This window comes from Sceloporus occidentalis, unplaced genomic scaffold, assembly GCF_023333645.1.
Source record: "Sceloporus occidentalis isolate IW3139 unplaced genomic scaffold, rSceOcc1.0.p SCAF_1, whole genome shotgun sequence".
NCBI lineage: Eukaryota > Metazoa > Chordata > Lepidosauria > Squamata > Phrynosomatidae > Sceloporus > Sceloporus occidentalis.
The window spans coordinates 130,280,328-130,301,722 of NW_028316981.1; the positions used below are offsets into that span (position 1 = coordinate 130,280,328).

General features: G+C 41.1%; 1 protein-coding gene across 7 annotated transcripts in view; it reads left to right on the forward strand.

The window, feature by feature from the left end:
• LOC149322144 (phosphoribosyl pyrophosphate synthase-associated protein 1) overlaps positions 1 to 15,981 on the forward strand; it is a 76,934-nt gene extending 60,953 nt beyond the window's left edge. For 6 of the 7 annotated variants that reach the window (XM_089535324.1, XM_089535296.1, XM_089535276.1 and 3 more), the window contains 2 exons: positions 6,898 to 7,044; positions 10,233 to 15,981. In XM_089535324.1, coding sequence (XP_089391450.1) covers positions 6,898 to 7,044; positions 10,233 to 10,391 — 306 coding nt within the window. In that variant the 3' untranslated portion in view covers positions 10,392 to 15,981. Of the gene's footprint in view, positions 1 to 4,122; positions 4,639 to 6,897; positions 7,045 to 10,232 lie in introns of those variants that run through there. The other variant, XM_089535315.1, reaches the window with a different exon arrangement.
• Positions 15,982 to 21,395: the final 5,414 nt, after the last annotated feature.

Genomic DNA, 21,395 nt, shown 5'->3' on the forward strand with positions numbered 1-21,395 from the left:
GAGCTCAAGCTGGAGGAATTCTCTCTGACACAGATGGAGCAAAGATGGGAACCACGGTTGTCTCAGCCACCAAGGTGTGATCAGGATCGTGTCTGAGCAGTCCATTATCATCTTTGACACCACTTTGGTGAAGAGCGGGAATCGAGGGAAGGCATAAAGAATTTCCCTTGACCAGGCGAAGAGGAATGCGTCTCTGAGAGAGCCATGTCCCTGCCACCGGGAACAGAACTGGGCACAGTGCCTGTTCTTGGTTGCGAACAGGTCAATCTGTGGCGTTTCCCACTGGCGGAAGAGGTCGGTCACAGTCTCGGGGTGGTGCATCTACTCGTGCCATGTGGTGGAGGATCTGCTGAGCTGGTCTGCAAGGTCCTTGTCTTCTCCCGGCAAGTGAACTGCTTGGAGGAAGATGTCTCGGTATTCACCATTCCCAGATGCGAAGGGTGATCTCCACAAAGGTTGGGGATTTGGTGCCGCCTCACTTGTTGAGGTAGTACATAACAGGTGTTGTCAGTCAACAGGAGCACCACCTTGTCCAGAAGTTCCATTTCAAAAGCCACAGCAAGCATCTCGAGGGCATTGATGTGGAGACTCCGTTCATCCTAAGACCACCTGTCCTTGATGATGAGGCTCGTGGTGTGAGCTCCCCATCCTTCCAAGGACATGTCCGTGGTCAGCGTGATCTTGGGCTGAGACAGCAAAAAAGGCATGCCGACACAGACATTCTGGGATTCGAACCACCATCAGAGCAAATGGGCGAACGGTCTCAGTACTGTGAGCCATGTGATTGGGAGGGGGTTGTCTGGGGGTCGAAGACCAACAGGAACCAGGCCTGTAGAGGTTGAAACCGAAGTCTTGCCCAAGGTGTGACGAAGGTCATGGAAGCCATGTGTCCTAGGTCAACCTGGACATCACGAGCCCTTATCCTCCTGTGAGAAAGGCAGACTCAAATGGTTGCAGAGAGTGACCAAAACCGATCTGTTGGTAGATGATTTGTTGGTAGGTAGATGATTTTTGTGATGGCTGCCTTTTGTGATGGCAGCTTTCGGAGTCGAGGATGGTACCGACAACCCTGATTTGTCTGGACGAGGTGAGATGAGACTTGTCCAAGTTCACCACCAGGTCCAGGGAGGCAAGGAGAGATAGGGCGAACCCAACCTCTTTCTGGAGCTTGTCCTTGGAGGGAGCAGCAAAGAGACAGTCGTCTAGGTACGGGAAGACCCTGATTCCTCTTTGATGTAGATAGGCCACCACTGGAGCCATGCACTTGGTGTAGGCTCTCAGAGCCGCGGCAAGACCAAAGGGAAGGACATTGTATTGATACATGTCAGTGCCGACGGCGAACGCCAAAAATCTGCAATGACTCTCTCGAATCGAGACGTGGAAATAAGCGTCCTTCTAATCGACCATCACAAACCACAGGCCCTGGTGCAACAAGGGCAAAACAGAAGCGAGAGTTACCATATAGAAATGACAGTAGGTCAAATAAACATTTGGGGGTCGGAGATCTAGAATGGGTCTAAGCCCACCATTAGTATTCGGAACTGTAAAGTATCTGGAGAAAAAACAAGTGGGAGCCTGTGAGGGTTTCATGGGTGAAATGGCACCCTTTTCCAAAAGCTTGCATACTTCGTCGAGAAGGGTGTCTGAGGGAAGGGTGGAGATGACAGCTCCAGTTGGAGGGAGCTCTTAGAATTCGAGGGCATAACCCCTGCAGATGATGTCAAGAACCCAGGAATCGGAAGTTATAGAGGCCCAGGTGTTATAGAAGGGCCATAAAATGTCCAGAAAGAGATGGAGAGAAGGGATGAAGTGCACGGCAACCCTTCAGGATCTCTTCTTCCCCTGGTCGGTGTCATGTTTGTGGTAATTTTTCTGGTACTGAGCAGGGGGCTGGTGGTGCCCAGCAGAAGAAGGGGAGGATTGAGCAGTGTAGCGTTGTCTTTGGTGTTGTTGATGCTGGTATGAACGGTCCTGCTGGAATGGGCATTGACCCTGTCCATACCATTGACGTCTGTCACAAATGCTTGCGGTAGATAAAAAACTGGCTTTAATTTTCATAGACTTTCAAAAGGCTTTTGACAGCGTCAATTGGACATTCATGAAAGTGATAATTAAAAAAATGAACATGGGGAATAAATTCCAAAATTGGATAAATAAAATATACCAACCACAAACAACAAAGCTAATAATAAGTGGTGAAAAAACACATGATATTAACATCTTGAAAGGCACTAGACAGGGCTGTCCTTTATCACCCTTACTTTTTATAATAACCCTGGAAATTCTTAATAATATGATAAGAGAGGACATAAAAATCACAGGAGTTAAAGTAAAAAAAGATCACTTTAAGCTGAGAGCATATGCAGATGACTTAGTCGTCTCATTGTCAAATCCATTAAATGATATTCAACGTCTTAATGATACTCTTGAACAATTTGGCTTGGTTTCAGGGTTGAAAATAAATAAAGATAAAACTTGTATGTTGGTAATGAATATGACAAATAAGGAACAAGCCGAATTGAAATTAAAGACATCATATCAAATCAAGAAAAAGATCAGATATTTGGGTATTGACATTACGGTAAAAATGTTGATCTCTTCAAAAATAATTATGAAAAAACATGGAAATCCATCAAAAAAGATATGGAGAAATGGAACAAGGTCGGACTTTCTTGGCTGGGTAGAATCTCTACTATAAAAATGAACATTTTGCCTAGGATAATGTTCCTTTTTCAAAATATTCCAATCCTAACTAATGAAAAACCCTTCAGGATATGGCAAAGTGATATTAGCAGATTCATTTGGGGAGGCGAAAAAGCTAGAATGAGAATGAAAGATATGCAGGATTCTTCTGAACAAGGTGGCCTGGCGGTTCCAAATTTTAAAATTTACTTTCATGCTTGTTGCTTTGAGTGGATTATTGATTGGTGCAATTTAGAAAACAAAAGCTTAATCAATTTGGAAGTATATAACAATATCTTTGGGTGGCATGCATATTTTATGGAAAATTAAAAGCTAATAAGGACTTTCAAAACCATTGTATTTTGAAGGCTTTAATTAAAACATGGCAACGGTACCAGCCAAGATTCTATAATAAAATTTCTATATGGGCTTCAATAAATGAAGCATTTCATAAAAATCAAGAATTCACTCCTGGGAAATGCATTAATTACAGACAACTTTTGAATATCGATAATACAACAAAAAACTTGAATTTAAAAACTCATGAAGAGCTTCTAAAGGAGGGATATTTGATTAGTTGGTTCACTTATAGACAAATTAAAGAGAGATTTATAGAAGATAAAAATATTATTGGTCTTGATTTAAAAGGTTCAGATATGGATGGTATTTTATTTTCAAAAAAACCTAGTAAAATAGCTAGGCTGTATAAGATTTTGTTATCCTTAGAGATGGAGGAAGAACATATTTAAAAAGCCATGATAAATGGACTCAGGATATTCAACATAATATTCCTTTAACCCAATGGGAAAAAAACTGGAAAATAAGGATAAAACATACTGCTAGTTACACCCTCAGAGAAAATTACTACTAGATGCAATTTTGATGGTATTTAACTTCATTAAAATTAGCAAAAATTTATACTAACTTAAATCCAAATTGCTGGAAATGTAACAAAGCTCCCGGTTCTTTCTTTCATATATGGAACTGTCAATACACGAATAAATACTGGAAACAGATTCATATGTGAATACAACAAATTCTAAATTACAACTTCCCCATGCAACCAGAATTTTATTTATCGGGTATGGTATCAGATGAGAAAATTTTTGGAAAGCTCATATTTTATTTGACTTCAGCGCCAAGGTTGCTCTACGCTGGGAACTGAAAAAACAAAGATAACATTGATTATAATAAGTGGTTGTTAAAAGTGTTAGACTTTTCAGAAATGGACAAACTTACCTGCTTGATAAGAGGCCTTGCTTGGGAAACCTGTAAAGAAATTTGGAAACCATTCATTAGTTTTTTGGATAAAGAAAAGCAAATCAAATGCGCAGTTGATTGATATATACTGGATATAGATGCTGTTATATATACTAGAAATTTAATCTTTAGTTTCTCAAATATTAATACTTCCTTGTTTCTTTATTTTATCCTTTAAAGGACAACCAAGGAAGACAGAGAAAAGTTTTGGAATTTTTACATGATGTAATGCTCTTCTTATTTTTGTTAAAATGCATGGTTTTGGAAGTCGCAGACGGTCCTAAGAATAAATATATGGACTTTTTGGGTTATAATTAAGATGTCAGCAAAGTTGTGTAATGGGAATTTAATATGGTATTCTGAATTAGCAAGAAGAAAAAGTAATCTTAGCTCAAGGTAGCAAGTAGTAGACTCCAGGAAGAAAATTTTATTTGTGTACGTCTGTGATTGTGGAGTATGTCATGATGTATATGATTTCTGTCTATTGTTTTTATTTGTACATACGGGGGAGGGTACAGGAATGGGTAGGAGTAATGGATAAATAATTGTAAGAATGCTATACGTATATGTATTGTCATTATATGTACTGCTGTCTTGGGTAGTTAATGTATAATTGTGATGTTTGGTTTTTATAATGTAACTTGGGTTTTTAAGAAATAAAGTTCATAAAAAAAACAAATGCTTGCGGTAGGACGGTTGGGATGGAGCAAACATACCATGTTTTTTCGCAGCTGCCTTAATGCGGTACTTGTAGTTTAAACGTTCATCCGTCTCCTTATAGAACAAGCCAGCATCATCAAAGGGCATGTCCTCAATTGCCATCTTGGCATTGGGATTCAAGTCCGACGCATGCAGCCGGGAGTGACGTCTGAGTGCAATCGAAGCTGCCATGGACTTGGCCAAGCAGTCAACAGAATGGTGGGCAGAGGTTATTAAGCCATTCCCCAATGTCCAGGGCTTCATCCCTCAGCTCTGTAAGCAGGTTTCGTACGTTGTCTGGAACGTCGGGAATGATGGGGGAGACATGCTCCACCAAATATTGTACCTAGGCCCCCATGCAGGCATTGGCCACTTTGAGTCCCAGAACTGAAGCAGCATAAGCCTTCTTGGCCAATGCATCAATTTTCTTGGCCTCTTTGTCCGTGAGGGAGGTAGACGTTTTAGGGGTGAAGAATTGTTGAGATCCTTTGACAATGGCCGAATTCTGCTTTGGATGGGAGAAAAGCCATGAAGAACGACAGGGCAAAATCCTATATAAGAACTCAATCTTCTTGGTCGATGAGGCAGCAGACGCTGGGGTATCCCAAGAGCCCCTCACTATCCGGTGCAGAGAAGGCAAGAAAAGAATGGAGGCTTGGGTGGGGACTTTCCCATGAATGCATCTCTCTATTGCATCTGCAGCATTGTCGTTCGTGCAGGTGACTTCCAACTCAAGAGCATTGCCCATCTTGATAACATGATCTGCAAAGGAATGGATGTCGTCAGTGGGAGAAGCGGAGCCCAGTTGGTAAAGCTCCTGAGTGGAGCTGGTACCAACAACATCAGATGAGACAGAACCAGCACGAGAAGAGTGAGAACCACCCCGATGAGATTCTTCCTTGTCTGACTGGGCCTCCTGTTGAAGAAGTATTGGGGTTGGAGACCTATCCCTGAAATGGGCTGTCTGAGTGGCTGCCACTGCTGTTGGGTGAGACAGCGGTACCGAGGAGGAAGCTGCTGATGCGGCTGGTGGTCTGGTGGTTAACCTATGGTGACCAAAGCAACAACAAATCACATCTTGATCAACGGACATGTAATACCTGTCCATTTCATTGTCATAAAAATAGTCCCTTTCCACGAGTAGGGGCACGAGTGTCGTCGAGCAGCAAGTATGGGCGTGGTCCTCCTGGCACGGGATCAGAGCCGGCAGTTCCATCTGCGAATCTGAGTCATCCAAAATGTGATGGATGGTGAGGTCTATCACAATAAAGTATTTTTCTTGCTACATGGGGCTATCCTTGTACCTAGTTCAGAAACTTCAATTGGTTCAAAATATGGCAGCCAGACTAGTCGCCGGCAAATCTAGAGGTGATCACATAACACCATTCTTAAAATCTGTACATTGGCTGCCAATCAGTTTCCCAGCACAGTACAAGGTGTTGGTAATAACCTTTAAAGCCCTTCATGGTTTGGGTCCAGGCTACTTGCGAAAGGGCAATCCACCTCACACACTCAGGACCTCTGGGGAAAATCTACTGCAGCCTAGGAAAATCAGATTGGCTGTGATTACCCAGAGGACCTTCTCATTTGCTGCTCTAAACCTTTGGAATGACCTGCCGGAGGAGATCCGTCTTATTACAACTCTTAATGCCTTTAAGTAGGCTGTCAAGATGGATCTCTTCCGGCAGGCCTTCCCTGACTGACCGTCCCATAACATTTGTATGGTTTGCTTCATGTTTTTAAATTGTGAGTTTTTATAATTTATCATTTATTATTTTAATTGTATTTTATAATTGTTGTTGGTTAGTTAAAATGGGAGTTTAAGTGGATTGTATTGTTTTAAATTATATATATTGTATTGATACTGTTATTAATGTATTTTGTGATTGTAACCCGCCTCGATCCTTTGGGAGAGGCAGGCTATAAATAAATTTATTATTATTGTTGTTATTATTATTGCTTGTTTTCTAAAATCTCTTTCAGACACCTTTGGTGGAAATATTTGCTTCAGGTCTATATTAATTCAATGTAGCAGTTTTTTGGTGATAATTTCATAAACTTCTGATACACATAGCTGCTGCAAAAAAATATGCATTGGCAATATACCAAACATTTTCATCCATAACACTAAATAGACATTGAAATATCTTCAGATAATTCTAAATTTAGACATAGTTAAGACCTGTGAAGCAACGGAGTAGTTCTAATTTTTTTAGTAACTTCTAGCATTTAATTGGGATTTCCTTTGCTTTTCAGGATGACATAATTGATGATGTGGAAAGCTTTGTGGCAGCTGCAGAAATCCTGAAAGAGCGTGGGGCTTACAAGATCTTTGTTATGGCCACTCATGGGCTCTTGTCTGCAGATGCTCCACGTTTGATTGAAGAGTCATCAATTGATGAGGCAGGTCCCTATAGATTATAGAGATTAATCTTTCATTATCCCTCCAATAGAGAGTGATGTGTTCTTCTTGTTCTAAAATTTCACATTTTGTATGCAAACCTATCCGGGTATTGGCTACAGGATTAGTGCTGGCATTCATAAAGTAAACAGAGAACAATATCAGTTTGGTTTCTGTTGGCATCTGCCTCTTTCTGTCCTTCTCATAGCAAATGCTTGTACCAGAGGGAAGGTTCCTTTGGCATAAACAATTTTTCTGAGACTGGAGAGCAATACCATGTATTTGTCACTCTAAAAAATAATGAAACAAAACCTTCCAAAAAGGAGATCCCCTGGGGTTTATTTTATTTTATTTTTAAGAAAATCCATTTTGCAACTTTGGAGTTTATCAGACAAGGGAAATTGGAAGTATAATCCAATGGCAATCCGAACGCAATCATGGGGTTTAACGCTGTTGCGTGACAGACTACCACATGCAATTCCGGGCAATGAGAAATCAGTCTGAACGCAATCATGGGGTTTCATGTTATTGTGTAATAGACTACCACACGCAATTTTGGGCAATGGCAAGCTATTTTCGGGCAATGGGAAGTCAGTTCGAATACAGTTCAAATTCACATAAATTCGCTGAACTAGCAAATTCACATGAATGCATTCTGGCCCTACTTTCTTTTCATTCAAAATTAAGAGAAATTCCTCCCATGTGATAAACTTCTATGACATGTGGCATAGTGGTTTGAATGTTGGAGTATGGCTCTGAGGAACAGGATTTGAGTCCTGCTCGGCTATGAAATCTACTGAGTGATTTAATAATAATAATAATAATAATAATAATAATAATAAAAATTATTTATATCCCACCTCTCTACAAAATGCAATCGGGACGGCTTACAAGATTAAAATATATAGTCCGAACCCTCAACCCATCCCCTCCTTTGAACAAATCTTATGAAGAAAACATCATGCTAAGTTTGCCTTAGGGTCACCATAGGTTGGAACCAACTTGAAGGCACACAACACACACATACATCTGCCCACCTCTCTTCACATTGAGCACAATTTATTCTCGATACTGTCATAGTTCAACACTTTGTATTTCCAGACTATGAGTTAGATCCAGGTTTAATCATACTCAGAGTAGACCCATTGAAATCAGTGAGAGTTAAGTTACTCATGACTGATGTTACCCAAGCAAATTGGCCATGATCGAACTCCATAGAGAGGCTTTGCTGTGCCAAAGACCTGTTTTGATAATCTCGCTCTTCTGACCATAACATTTTCCTGCACTGAGAGGAATGTGGTGCTGTGGTGTCTTCTGAACTTCTTCTTTTGGTGTGAGTCCTGGTGAAAGGAGGAAGCAACAGAGTGGGCACTCACAGCTACAGGATTGTACCTGTGCCACAGAGCACAACAGTGGTAGCATTGGTGGTCTATTCTGTCTTTTGTCCTTTGAAATGTTAAAAACTAAACCCAGAGCTGCAGATTAATGTTTTTATACAGTGTTGCATTCAGTGTTGTCTCCTGGAGTCAAATACCCTAGGAAACTGCATAGCTGAGGGTTATCTTAGGAATTTTAGCCCTTTCAAAAGTGAAATAGCTGCTATTTTGACCTTGATTCTTGGAGAAGGCCAGATATAGGTGACTCTCCTGACTATTCTTTTAAGGTAAATTGATGCTTCCATCTCCCCAAGTAAGTGGCTATTGGGAGTTGTTATTTAACTGCTGTTTCCTCTAGCTCAGTGCTAGTGAATTTTCCTTTGAGGGGCTGAAATAGACAGCCAGGAGGGGCAGCTTGAAGCCGCCCCTCCCGAAAGTGGATTGGGGCCACAGCAGCCACACATTGATGCTTCTTTTTCTGGACCTGCTCCTTTTTCCCCACACTGCGGCTGAAAGCTGGTTTCATGATGCTCCAGTGGCATGCGGTGTGTGAATGCTGCACCACTGGAGTGTTAGGCAGCTGCCCCTGTGTAAATGGCTGGGCAGCTTCTGAGTAGCTTCAGGACGCATGGCATATAAACGTCACACTCTGAAGATGGTGCAAAAGGGCCGCCTGTATCAGCCCTATAGTGCTTATTGGGGAGAAACAGGTTGTCTGAATCTTACTGGATGTCAAATGCTTTGAAGAAGGAATAAATCGTCTGTGTCTAAGATCTTGTCTTGTTTATTATGGTGTTCTAGTTTTGAGACACTTGAACGGTTGTACAAGTATTTGAAGTAGTAGAGGTCCTCCAGAGGTTGTACTGAAATTTGCATCAATCCTGAGCTTGTATATTTTGTTTAGGGTTGATAGGAGGCTGTGGTCCACCATCTGGAGGGCTAGAGGTTGCTCACCCTTGATACAAAACAATGATGGAAAGCCTCTGTTCTCACTGTATGCCTTTGAACCCTCCACACTATTATTTATTAAGTATTTGCCTTTGTTAATTTATTTATTAAGTATTTGGGATGTGGTGGCTTAGTGGTTAAGATGTCAATTCTGAAGAATGGAAGGTTGGCAGTTCAAGGCCCAAGTGCTGCATGATGGGGTGAGCTTCTATCACTAGTCCCAGTTTCTGCTAACCTAGCAGTTCAAAAGCATGCAAATGCAAGTAGATAGATAGGTACCACTTCTAAGAGGAAGAAAGTAACAATCATGCTGGGCACATGACCACCAGGATAGTCCTCGGACAATACTTGCTTAAAAATGGAGATGAGTTCTGCTGCCCACAGTCAGTTTCAACTAAACATTCATGTCAAGGGACTACCTTTACCTTGACCTTTTATTTGCCTTTTATTTTTTGCATGTGCATTTTGAGGAGCTCATGCTTATTAAAGTTCTTGTTTTTAACTGGAAGGCAGCTTTGGTCATATGTACTCCCTAGCCTGCAATGAGAAGGGCTTTTCACAAGGCATCATCGGTTAGATCTCCTTTCTAACTTTTCTAATTACATCTACAAGGTTTTTCACTGTTAATTGATTTTGTACTTGTGAAATAATGATCACAACCCCTGTATGTAAAGAATTATCAAATAGTAATACATTAAGCAGTTTGAAAATCTGGCTATTATGTTTTTCTATGTTATAAAATCTGAACACACTGAATCTGGTGTCCTTTGGAATTTTTTAAGCCAAGTTCTGTCCCTTGTGGGTTTACTCCAAATAGATGCTTTAGCCATGTGTTCTAATATGTTTTCTTTTCCATGCCTTGCTAGGTGGTGGTCACCAATACAGTTCCTCATGAAGTCCAGAAACTGCAGTGTCCTAAGATAAAGACTGTGGATATTAGTTTGATTCTGTCTGAAGCCATCCGCCGAATCCACAACGGGGAGTCCATGGCTTATCTCTTCCGCAATATTACAATGGATGATTAGTTTCTTTTTGTCATTCTGCCATCTGGTTTCCTCAAACAGAAGAGAAGAAGAAAATGTGCATGAAGAAACAGTGCCATAGTATATTGTTATTTTGGGGGGAAGCTTTGTAATGGGTCTGGTTGTTAGGGAGTGATACCATGTGATCCAAGTATCTAAATTTCTGAACCAGCTAATGGGGCTGTTGGGTCAAGATGCAAATAGGCATTATAGTCTGTTATAAATTTATCTGAATGATGACTGTGGTAGCCTTTTGCTCTTGTTAAGCAAACTGATGTGTCACAGAAGAGTAACTTCAGTGGGGATGAATTTAGAGGCTTACTGTGCTTGTTAAGTTGAAGTAAGCTTCACAAATACTTTAGGCATATAGGTACTCAACCTATTTGGATGAAAGTGTGTGTTTTCTTTTCCTACATTGCTGGTATGTGCAATGCCCTTTTGTAAGCTTGGGAACCATTCTGAATCTCATAGATATTCAAAGCTTTTTTCTGTCATGTCATCTACTATTAGACTAATTTGATGGCAGCCATGCAAATTTGGGCAGCAATAGTATGACTTGAAATGGTTCCAGAGTTGTAGCAGAAATTAGAAAGTTCGACCTCTCCATTTGTAGTTTACTAGGTTCCAATCTTGCGTAGGTAGAACAAAAGAAAGTTGAGGGACTTCTTTGCTTCTTGCTACACTGAATGTGTAAGATTAAGTATAGTCTATTGAGATTTGCTTCTGGTGGCACTTTATGTTCACACATGGCCCAAAATCAAGGTATGTAATCCTGAAAGTACGAACAAATTCATGGAATGCTTTCTTGTCAGTTACGCAGTTGTACTCTCTGATGCAGAATGGTTAGCCTAACAAAATGGTCATTACTATTTCTTCTTTCAGTTGAAATGAAAATGGGGCTTTCATCCTGCTTTCCACTGCAGTATCTCTTCAATGTTACATGAAGATGGCATACAGAACTTTATCCCTGTTTGAGACTATCATTTTATGCCTGCTTGGAAGTGAAACTGTCTAACCTTTGCACTGTGATTATTTTCTTCTCAGCACTTGCTCTTATGATGCCAGTGTTCCACTCATAAAATTCCCACTACCCTCCATCAGATCCTCTCTCTGTGTGGGACTTAGCATCTACTCTCCAGTTTGCTGTCAGGTCAATATTTTCTGCTCATTTGTATGGATGAATAACATAGGCATATGATGGCAACAGTGTCACGTATTTTCCCCAAGATGATTATATAGCTCATGTTCTAAAATCTGAGGATATTTCTAAATTTTTAAATAGAATCACTTTGTGTAATGTTTATTCCAACTACACTTTTGTTAAAAAAATTGAAGGTGCCATTTTTGATAATCTGTGTCTACTGAAGGTTGCTGCACTATGCCCATGGATAATATGGGTAAGGTAAAATAAACACGTGCAAGCTCCTGTTGCTGCTTGCCTTCCCCAGTAGAACAGCTATTCAGAAAGGCAGAGCTATCATTGAGAGAGAGGCAGAGAACACAAAATTTGGTGCTGGCTATGCCGCTTCCTCCAAGGAGGTCTCTGCAACACAATCTGGTCCAGAGGTTTTCTAGTCGTAATCATTGTGATTTTGACAGTGAAGTCATCTCTGCTTCGTTTGGTCACAACTTTTCCCTTTAGTATTCTGTGTCCAGACTCCTATTATCTTCTTAACAAGTCAGTTGACAGAAGCATTGTGTTAGGCATACTCTCCCGATTTTGGTACTGGAATGAAAGAAGAAAAAATACACTTGGTATAATCTTGCCCTTAAGAGTTGACTCATGCAGATAGGAACTCTGATAACATATTTATTTCCAGTTCTTCTCCAGCTTTTAAGCCCCTTGCCTGAGCACACATCTTTTTACACCACTTCATATCTCTTGTTTGGATTGTTTTTCCAAGCCCTGCTTTCTTCTTGGCTTCTTCTGCACAACCATTCCCTAGCTTTTCAGTCCACTGTTTTCCCTTCTAGCATCAATGCCAATAGCTGACATCTGAAAGTGGTTTTTGCTATTAGAGAAAGTACCTCAAGCGCACTCCTTTCATAATGTAATGTCTGAAGTGTAGTAGGGAGACGGGACTTTCAAGGACATGCTATCACTGTGGATGCTACTTCAAAAGCATAGAAGCTATACAATCCATCTTCCTAACGCTTCATAATAACTAATTACTTGTTATCACAGACTTTTCATGGAACCTATTCTTAACAAGCCAGATTATTGCAGCAAGTTATTCTAGGGGGGAAACTATTTTTTTAATGTTGTGATGGGAGTGTTTGCACCTTAAGTTAAGTGTCCTGAGTGCTCAGTATTGGGCAGGTTATAAATAAATGGCTTCATTACATCTTCACTAACAGGCATTTTGCAAAATGAGCCAATTGCTGCCACAGACTTCATTGGTATAGATTGAATTAAGTGGTATACAGTATAGATTCGAAGATCTTAAGAGCTTCCAAATGCCCTCACTGAAAGAAAAAAAGGGGGAGGGGGAGACATTCTATTGTGGTATAAATAGCCCATTCCAAAAGTGTGACTAGAGATTATTAGTTAACCAATCTGAATCAACAGCCATAATTTAAGCATTGCCTCACCAAGGTAGAGATATGCTAGTAATTGTGGAAATGGAATGCTGAACTTCAGCAACATTATACCAGCTTTGCAACCATATTGGCACAAAAAGACAGGGTTTAAGTGCCTTAAGTGTGGAATGATAATTTTAATTCACATTTCTGATTGTAAGAACCGAGCCAAGTATGGTATATTTATCAGACTGATCAACTGGGAACAGCTAGTGATGTTGATACTGGCTGTCTCCTTCAGATGCTAAGCATAAATGAGGCTTTTAATAAGGGCCATGCCTACAAAGACACAAATATATATACAGTCGGCCCTTCTTATACACGGATTTTTTATACGCGGATTTAAGCATACACGGATTGAAAATGTTCCAAAAAAGTATAAATTTACCTTGATTTTCCATTTTTTATAAGGGACACCATTTTGCTATGTCATTATATGTAATGGGACTTGAGCATACACGGATTTTGTTATACACGGGGGATCTTGGAACCAAACCCCAGCGTATAACAAGGGTCCACTGTATTTCATTCCATTTATCACTGGTATAGGGGGGTAACATTTCCCATGCATATTTACTTCCCAAGTAAGTAGACTTAAATGTATTCCAGTCCTTATTAAAGGACAACCAGTCCTGGAGGTTTCTCAGTTTATGCAAAAGGTTCATCAGTTTATGCAAAAATGCACACTATACAACTTAACTACCTTTCTTTCTCATGTTGACTTCATAGGTATGTAAATCTGGAACAAGGACACTGTTCACTGTTGAGATTCTAGTTTACAAGTGTTAATTAATCCCTTTTAGATGATATTCAATATACAGTAAGCAATACTGTGGCATAGGCTCACAGTGGTTTTACTGTAAATGGTGAACACTAGAGAAAAAGTGACCATGCTTAATCCATTGCTGTCATTTTTATGAGCCTGAGCTTTGTTCAAGATTCTTCAAATGGTAACAGAATGTAACAGAATGCTTAAAATGTGGATGGCATTGGAATTTTTTGATGTCTTCTTTGCTTTCAAGCATTTTCAGGTTTATGTTGGATATTAGTTGCTAGTTTTAAGGAGAACAAAGGCATCCATATATACATGTTCGAGAGTACAAATGTTCTGCTATGCATTATACCACTTTTCTAGCAATATTTTGGAATTTATTCTTCTTTATGCATATTTTGGCAGAGACAATTTGTTTGTGAGACTCAGGATTACAGTAAATAACGATGAATTAAGATGGAAGTGATGTAAATGTATTACATGCATTGGCATTTTATGTGATATCAGTCTGTTGACACTATGGGTTTTCCTTCATGGAACCTAGTCGCTGCTACTTAGTAGGGCATTCTTTCTTTAATCCTATTGGCCTTAAAAAGATATGTGGGGAGACCTAGTCTTGTTCCATCACCCTGAGGTTCTTGGGAAGATTCTACCTCTAGTAAACAGTTGTGTTTTGAGCTATTTTTCTTATTTCAGAGCTTTTGCTGTAATTCTGTATAAGTATTGCAGAATTCATAAATCTAGCTTTTTAAAATTACTTCATTATTCCTAGTAAGAGCCTAGTGCAATTGCCTATTTTAAACAACAGTCAAAGCTGAAAAGATAAGCCTTGAGATAGGTTTACAGTCAAAGCTATTATCTGCTGATGTAATAGTTATTATGCTGTTATAAAATAGCAAGTAGCTTTTAAAGTGGCTATTTATAGCAGTTTTATTCAGATTCATAACTGCCTTTCCAATGTTTTTATTTCTTTGAAATTTTAATAGCGGGAGCTTTTTTCTTTTTATTCTTCCCCTCTGATTTTTTTAGCTAGACGTTGCCTCTTTATGAAAATGACTGGGTGATGCCACAAACTCATTTATTAACACACTGCTGCATCCCTTTCTAGGCTTATCAGCCATCCCCACAATCTGGTTATGGGGGAAGGGAATTTACATATTGGCTTTTCTAGACACTAAATTTTCTCTACCCAAACCAGAGAAAACCAGAGTGAGTATGTAATGTGACACTCAGCTGCCAAATGGATTTAAAAATTTAAAACTATTGCTCAGCACAGTGGTAGGATCAAAGGAGAGGAGTGAATCCTTCTAGTCTTTGCCACTTGTGACAAAGAGGACCTAACTGAATTCTCTTGTAGCTCTGAGTTTAAATAGTGTGGGACCACAAAACTGAAAAATCCTGTTAAATGTTTAAGACTAAAATTTGTACAATAGCTGGAACTATACATTCCACAGTACCTTCCCAACTTAGTAAAGGTAATAGCAAGCAATAGACCTTGCTATTGCTTAGAATAGTCCTTCTTAAATGCAAAATACTGAGCTCAAAAAATGTAGTATCCTCACAAGGCAAGCACTAACTTGAAGGAAGATGTATATGCTATACATAGCAAGTGATTGCACATTTTGCCCCATCAGAATCTCTGTGAACGTTGCCCGTGGTTTTGAGCTGCATCCATTAAGTGCCAACCTCCCCACCCACCCATCCAATAAAGGAGAAAGGCTCTCAGTGTGTTTAAGAAAAACTGTTTAATCCAAATCTTGACTAACAGATTCTGGATGCATCTTTGCTGAACCAGAATGCAGTTTAATCAAGGCATGTGAAAACAAAATGTGTTACTTTCCACAGTTTGTCTTTTAGTACCATCTCTGAACTAGACTGTCAAAAAGTGTCTTTTCTCTGCACACTGTAAAGACTGCCTTCTTTCGTGATTGGTTTTTGCAATACACCTAAAGGCAAGGCAATATATTCAGCATAATCCTATAGTGTAACCTCTGTGAAGCTATTGTACATCTTTTGCACCCTGCTGATAGCACAGTGTACAATAGGAAAAGCCTGCTGCCATGCACATTTCTTTAATTATTTTTAAGCTTCCAAACCAAGATGGAGTGAAAGAAGCTCTTCTATGTTTTCCATTTGTCAACCTTGCTTGTTACTGCCTGTTTGCAGCTACTATGGCCGCTGTTAAGAATTGGGTTTATAGAACAAATTATCTGACTGCTAATAAAGATACAAATGGCTACATTCTCTTCTCAGTCTTTGACATAGGAGCATTCGTGTCTTAAAGCTGCATATTCCTTTAATTCTGTTTTAACTTTTAAGTTCTAGGCAGTCCATGAAGGCCTCAAGAGATGCTGGGAAGGTCTACTGTGTTGTACATGGGAAACCAAAGTAATAACAATATATGCCTCTCAAACCCAGGAGGAATAGAGTCCTTACCCATCATGCGCTCCTGTGTTTATACTCTGTTCTCTAATGATCCTTGCATCCATTCTACTTCTCCTTTTATGCCTTACTGTGTCATTTTAAAGGATAAAGCAAAATCTTAACAGTGGTTTGCTGTTGGCCAAAAATAATGAGCCACGTAAGTCTAATTCTCAGCTGTATCAGGCTTTTGCACATGGATGTGCTGAGTAAATGGTTAAACAGACCCTAGAAATAATTTCCCTTAACAGAAAGCTTAATGGGTTGAAGTAAATGCTCTTCCTCACAAATCCATGATTAAGTGCAAGATCAATGTAGCATAAAAGGGCTACAATCCTAATCATGTGTCTCTGGAAGTGAACCTAATTGAGCACAGTTTACTTCTGAGTAAACATGCACAGGATTTTGCAGTAAGTGAGCAAAGTAAAGGTTACTGGGCTGTTAATCCAAGTAACTTTTTCATATGACCTAATTTGTATGTGCTTTTCAGTATGTGTCCATATACATTCTTGAATAAACACTTAATATTTCCTGGGAAGTGACTCTTGAAAATGATCAGTAGAAATTGGGAGATTGTCAGTGTCCTCCTTCCTCCCCAGAAATAACAGTGGCTATGTTTGCTGATGATACTAAATTGTTTAGCGTTAGTTAATATAGAAAGGGATAGCAAGAAATTCAAAAAGGAACTCTTAAATGGGGGGACAGGCTTTAAAATGATGGATGCAGATCAATGTAAACAAGCGTAATGTGATGTACATTGGCCACAGAAATCTCATATTTGGTGATGAGATCTGAGCTGATGATCATTAAGAAAGAGATCTTGGCATTGTGGAGGATCGCTTCATGCAGATAGTCAACTTAGTGTGGGAATGTTGGGAATAAAATAAATGAATGCCAACATCATAATGCCCTTTAATAAGTTTAAGTAAACTGCCCTTGAGATACTGTGTACGCTTCTGGTCACCGCATGGACATGGAAAAGGATAACTGAAATGCTCAAAGTCATCTCTGAGGAAAGGTTATGTTTAGAGTGACCAGATGTCATAACTGCAAAGGGGGACAAGAGACCATAAATGTAGGGCATTACAAAATAAAAGCTAAAAACCCATATAAATATAATTCCCATGCTTCTTAGTCATGTTCAAAACGGAGGACATTTTGGAATTCCTCCTGGAAAGAAAGCTGAAATGGAGGACATATCCTGGAAAAGGAGGACCTCTTGGTCACTTTGGCTATGCTTGAAGCCTGCTTTGAAAAAGTAAAAGGGATATGGGGCATGTTGTATTAACTTTGGCATGGTGTGGAGAAAATGATAGGTGGGAAATGTTTTTCTTTGTCATAATACTAGAAATCAGAGTTGTCCAATGAAGTCGAATGACAGAAGATTCAGGAAGTAAAAGGGAAGTATTTCACATATAAAGTTAAACTTTGGAATCTGCTGTCACAAGCTGCAATGATGACAGCCAACTTGGATAGTTTTAACGGGATTTCAATAAGATACTAGTCCTGACAGCTGTATGTTTCCTCTAGTACCTGAGAATGAGTCTGACTAGAATGGCCATTGATCTGATTCAGCACACTGGATCTTATGTTTTAGATCACACCTTTATACAGTGTATTCAAGAGAGTGCAATTTTACGACTTTTGGAGGAGGGGAGGTTGTTACACAGCTACTGGGTTTTTAAGATTGGGAATAGGTACAATATTTATGCTGTATGCAACTGTACACAGATTCTTTGTCTCATAGGCTCCCTTCTGCATGATTTTGGGAAACTAGAAACTCATGTGTTCTTTAAGTGAAAAGCACCCCTGATGAGGTGGCATTTTTAGCAAGGTTGAGCAGTGAAGGGAATGGGTATTTAGTGCTTCCCTGCTGGTTGCTGCTGATTCTTACTTATAATAACCTTTTCAGCTAATTTTCTGTTTCAATGTTCCATAAGCATATTTACAGTGTAATCTCTGTTAGTTAAAGGCCTTGGGGAGGAGGCAGTGGGTTTTTTTTCAAACAATAATAATGAAAAAGAAAACCAAAATATTTGAAGGAGCTCTCTATTCTAACTTGAGTCTAATTTAATTAACATTGGGTCTTCATAGACATGTCTTAATTGCTGCTTTTGATGAGCAGCTGCCATTGCCTAATGAGAAGGAATTGATTTTCATAGGTATCATCAAGATACTTAAACTTGTACAATATATAGAAATTTGTCTTGGTGGCAACTGCCAATAAGATAAAACTTCAAATACACTCCCAAACAGCAACAGAGTAGAGAATATGGATATGGACAGGTTGCTTACCTGTAACGGTATTTCTTCGAGTGGTCATCTGCGAATACATACAAATGGGTTTACTGCGCCTGCGCAGTGCTATTTGGAAACTTCTGGAATCACTGGGCAAAGTACACTTTGCAACATATAGAAACTTTTTGGCGGTAGCTCCGCCCACCCGTTATAAGGCCCCTGCATTCCCACTCTTTCCCTAGTTCCGCAATTTTTCCGCCAAATAGGCGATATGGAAAGAGCCACAAAGAGCGGGACACTGAGGGGAGGCCGGGTGGGATTTGTATGTCTTCGCAGATGACCACTCGAAGAAATACCGTTACAGGTAAGCAACCTGTCCTTCTTTGTGGTCTCTGCGAATCATACAAATGGGTGTAGACTGACAAGCTTAGGTAAGCGGCGGAGGGAGTGTCCTGAGACCAAAGCTAGGTTCAAACAAGGAGTATTTATTATACACAATAAAAACCTTGAACCCAAGAAATGAGTGTCAGTCCTTTGTTACAAACATGACACAGAAGTGCAACACAAGCCAATGTGGCCAATGGAAATTCAAATAGTCATGCAGACCTGAAGCATGAGCACTATGTCACATAAAACCCACTAAACCATCGGGTTGGAAACAGTAGTTGATCAGACACTTACATAGGTATGTAACAAGCAGAGCATTTGCATAAATTGGAACAAATTCAGAACATCAGAAAGCAGTGCAATCAATGCAATCCAGAAACCAACACTGCCCTCTCAAAGGCTGCATCCTGTTTGGCCCTAGTGTCCAGCCTGTAATGTTTTATGAAAGTTAGAGGCTGGGACCAAACATCCTCCAAAGGAATACCCAACAGGAATGCAGAGGATGCCGCTACAGCCCTCGTATGGGACCGAATCCTGGTTGGGAGAGGTCTGCCCAATAGTTCATAGCAGAGATGGATGGTACCAGCCACCCATTTTGAAAACCTCTGCGCAGAGACAGGCAATCCCCTTTTCGGTCCCGAGTAGCATTGGAACAGTCTCTCGGAACGGCTGGAAACCGCAGTTCTGTCCAGGTAGAAGGCTAATGCCCTCCTGACATCGAGAGTGTGTAAAACTCGTTCAAAGTCCAAAGTCGGGTTCGCAGCTAAGGTCGGCAAGACAATGTCCTGGCACATATGGAAGGTGGACACCACCTTAGGCAAAAAGGTAATGTCAGTTCAGAGGACTACCTTGTCCCTATGGAACCTCAGGAAAGGCGGGTCTCTCCGCAAGGCACAAAGTTTATCCGCATGGCGAGCCGATGTAATGGCCACAAGGAAAGCAGTTTTCCAAGTCAATAGTCTCAAGTCCGTTGTGGCCATTGGCTCAAAAGGCTTGGATTGCAATGCAAACAAAACATCATCCAAGCTCCAGGCCGGCGCCAGTACCGACGCCGGAGGGTGGAGGTTAGCACAACCCTTTAAAAAACTTTTAACAAACAGATCCCTAAAGAAGGAGCGTTTGCCCTCGAACTGAAAGTGTGAGCAAATGGCTGACAGGTAACACTTAATAGAAGTGAGGCATAACCCCTTGTCTACTAGAAACATGAGAAATTCCAACACCACCGGTGTTGACACCTGGGCCGGAGAAAGATTTCTTTGTGTAAGAAATTGACAAAACTTTCTCCATTTAGAGGCATAAGACCTCCGAGTAGAAGGCTTTTGGGCAGCTGAAATCACCATCCTCACTGCCTCCAATAGCGAAGCTAGGGATGGAGCCTCCATGCCACCAGCGGCAGATTCTCGATATCCGGGTGAAGGATCCGGCCATCCTGGATCGACAGTATGTCTGGGCAGAAGTCGAGGCAGAGGAAGCTCCTCCTGGAAAGGTGAAGAAGAAATGGGAACCAAGGCTGTCTCGGCCACCAAGGTGTGACGAGTATCGCATCCAACCGGTCTGTCATCATCTTGGACACGACTCTGACGATCAAGGGGAAGGGGGGAAAGGCGTAGAGCATCTCCCCTGACCAGACAAAAGCGAATGCATCTCCGAGGGAACCCTCTAGGCGCATTCTGGAGCAGAACTGGAGACAATGGCTGTTGGCATCGGTTGCGAAGAGGTCGATTTGAGGGGTTCCCCACCGGTCGAAGAGGTCGCTGACCGTGTCCGGGTGAAGTCTCCATTCGTGGCATGCCGAGGAAGATCTGCTGAGATGGTCTGCCAACTCGTTGTCCTCTCCGGGTAGGTGGATCGCATGAAGGGTGATCTGTCTCGAGATGCACCACTCCCAGATCCGTAGGGTGATGCCGAGCCTGGACTTGGTGCCCCCTTGCTTGTTGATGTAATACATCACTGTTGTGTTGTCCGTCCTCAAGAGGATCACCTTGCCCCAAACATTCGGTTCGAATGCTCTCAACGCCTTCTCGACTGCAAGCATCTCTAGGGCGTTGATGTGGAGGTCCTGTTCCTCTGGGGACCATCTTTCTTTTATGCAAAGATCGAGAAGGTGCGCGCCCCAGCCCTCCAGGGACGCATCCGTTGTCAAAGTCATTTGTGGCTGTGGCTGTGTGAATGGCATGCCGACATGTCTAGCCACCAATGCAGGGAAGAGGCCACCGGCCTCGGGACTGTGAGCCACTTGGTGGGAGAGTCCTCCATCGGGTCGAAGACTGAAAGGAACCACGACTGGAGGGGGTGGAAACGGAGTCTCGACCACGGTGTTACAAACGTTGTTGAGGCCATGTGACCCAAGGCCACCTGAATGTCCCTGGCCCTCACTCTCCTGTGTGCTAGGCAAAGTCTTGGGGTCCGGACCCCCCCCCCTCCATTAGAAAAATGAATGGTGTGTGCTGCTGCGCCGCCGCACCCAAGCTCCATTATAATGGTGGCACTTAGTCTGGATCCCCCCCTTCCTAAAATCCTAGCTACGTCCTGCAGGCTTTTTGGGTCAATTTTTTGACCTAAATTTCTAGACTTATACATAAGTATATACAGTAATTTCAGCCAGCAAT